General features: G+C 62.6%; 2 protein-coding genes across 2 annotated transcripts; both read left to right on the top strand.

Annotated features, from left to right (window-relative positions):
* Nucleotides 1-631: 631 nt before the first annotated feature.
* DICSQDRAFT_74401 (uncharacterized protein) lies at nucleotides 632-1972 on the top strand (the record flags this gene model as incomplete). Its single annotated transcript, XM_007371844.1, has 2 exons — nucleotides 632-1651; nucleotides 1748-1972. Coding segments are annotated over 2 exons (1245 nt in total), but the record flags the coding sequence as incomplete, so codon positions are not given.
* Nucleotides 1973-2062: 90 nt separating this feature from the next.
* DICSQDRAFT_74399 (uncharacterized protein) lies at nucleotides 2063-2423 on the top strand (the record flags this gene model as incomplete). The annotated part of the gene is made up of 1 exon (XM_007371843.1): nucleotides 2063-2423. A coding segment is annotated over one exon (361 nt), but the record flags the coding sequence as incomplete, so codon positions are not given.

The following is a 2423-nucleotide window of genomic DNA, read 5'->3' as shown; positions in this document are numbered from 1 at the left end:
CGTCTTCGACCTCGGGGCTGGTTCCCGTATTGCTGTCGCGTGCCCAGTGCGCCGCGGCATCCTCGCATGCACCAACTGCCAAGCCCTCGGCCACCCCGCCAGCGCCTGCCGGTCCCCTCCCAAGTGCGCCACGTGCGCTGGTCCTCACCGCACCTTTGACCACTCGGCCCGTGCGGCTCCGGACGCCTCCATCCAGTGTGCGCTCTGCAACGGGGCCCACACCTCCACCTCTCCCACCTGCCCGGTACGTAAGACTGCTGCCCGCACTGCTAATCGTCCTTCCCAGAATCCCGCTGTCGCCCGCCAAATGGGCCTCCCCATCCCGTGCACTGCGTGCGGAACCTCCCACCTCTACGGCCGTCACCGCCCAGGCGCTGTGGACAACTCTCCCTTCTGCCGCGCATGTGGCTGCCGCCACCCCTTTGGCAACCACATACGCCCTCGCCCTACTCCTGGCGCCACCCCCATGCGTGCACCGACCGTCTCCCACTGCCGCCGCTGCAACACTGCCCACCCATACGGTGTCCATGTCCTCATAGCCACCGCTCCTCACCCACCGGCTCCCGCCCCAGCCCAGCCCTCGCTCCCCTCCGTCAACCCTCCGCCCGGGCATGGGCTGGCCGGTTTCTAAATGACTCGAGAACACACCTCCCTCGACTCCCTTACCATTGTCTTCCACAATGCCAACCGCAATCCCTCCCATATGTCCTCCCTCCTTTCCTCGCTGTCTCGCCACGTCGATGTCCTATGCATCCAAGAACCGTGGTATGGCCCCCTCAAACACATTCCCGCACCCGGTGGTAAACGCAACGTCGCCATGCCCGGCGACCGGACCAACGACCACAGATACTTCGGCACCCAGTCCGACTCCCACTGGCGCCTCTTCGAACCCTCCAAGACCGATCACGACAACCCCCCTCGCGTAGTCTGCTACGTCAACACCCGACTGCCGCTTACTCGCGCATTCAGCCATCCGGCACTCCGGCACCGAGACGCTATACTCCTCGGTCTCCAGCTACGGTCCTCTGACCCTCCTCTCTTTCTACTTAATGTCTACAATGACCCTCGAGGTCACTCTGCTGTCCTTACTGACCTTATCTCCCTTCTCCCCCGCCTCCCAGATCAAGTTCGCTGCGTCGGCGGCGACTTCAATCTCCACAGCCCCGACTGGGACCCCTCATGGGGAACCTCCTCCCCGCGTACTGACCTACTCACCCTCTCCCACCTCACAGGCGCCTGGGACCTTGACCTCCGCTCCCCGGTCGACGTCCCCACGCACTTCCCCCACAACCCCCGACTCCGGGGATCCGTCATCGACCTCGTCTGGAGTCCACGAGACCACCCACGTGACTCCGTTCAGGTCCGTGCTGCGGCCCGTGGCCTCTCCGATCACGCCCTCTTATACGTCACCCTGCCCACTGATCCCATATCCCTTCTCGGACCTCCGGCAATCTCCGATGACAATCTCGAGGACTTCCTCACCGACCTGGCCCAGACCCTCGTCGGTTTCTTCAACTCGACACCTCGCCCGGACTCTGGCCCCGACGTCGAGCTCTACACACAGGCACTTTACGACTCTATTTCCTCCACCTGGGAATCCCATGCCCAGCCCCGCAATCTCTGTGTCCGCTCCAAACCCTGGTGGAACAACGTCACCAAAGCAGCACAGCGACACCTCTCCACCACCCTTAAACGCACCACCCCACCCCTTCAGACCGCCCGTGCACGACGTCGCGCTTTCCTCCAGCATCGCGACACCCCCTCCAACACCGCCCTCCCCAAGATCTCACAACTTCAACGACTTGAAGCCCGCCGCTCCTACTTCAAGGCCATCCGTAACGCCAAACGCGCCTTCTTCGAACAGCGCATCCACGATGTCGCCACCAACAATGCCCGGGTCTGGGACCTGACGGCCTGGTATAAACCACGGCGGTCGGACACTGCTGACATCGTTGACTCCCTAGGCAACCCAATCCTCACCCCCGAAGATCTACGCGACAACGCCGGCCCGACCTTCCATTCTGCGGAAGGTCGGCCCGTAGACCTCACCATTGTCGATTCCATGCCGGCTCTCCCGGCCCGCGACTGGCCGCCCTTCTCCCGCCAAGAGCTCCTCGATGCCCTCCACGCCACCAACTCCCGGTCTGCCCCCGGCTGGGACCACATCACGTGGAAATTCCTCAAGTGGGTCCTTGCCACCCGTACTAAAGGCCACGAGGCCATCCTCGTCGGCTTTGTCCGCCTCTTCAACGCGATCTTTTCACACGGCGTCTGGCCGGCGCCTTTCCGTCGTGCCGTCTCCGTCCTCCTTCCTAAACCGAATAAGACTGATTACACCCTTCTGAAATCTTACAGGCCCATCGTTCTCCTCTCCACTATTGCTAAGTGGATGGAGAAAGTGGTAAACAATCGTTTCACTTTTG

Source organism: Dichomitus squalens, assembly GCF_000275845.1.
Source record: "Dichomitus squalens LYAD-421 SS1 unplaced genomic scaffold DICSQscaffold_362, whole genome shotgun sequence".
NCBI lineage: Eukaryota > Fungi > Basidiomycota > Agaricomycetes > Polyporales > Polyporaceae > Dichomitus > Dichomitus squalens.
The sequence above is the reverse complement of the archived record's forward strand: the minus strand, read 5'-3'. Positions and strand labels throughout refer to the sequence as shown.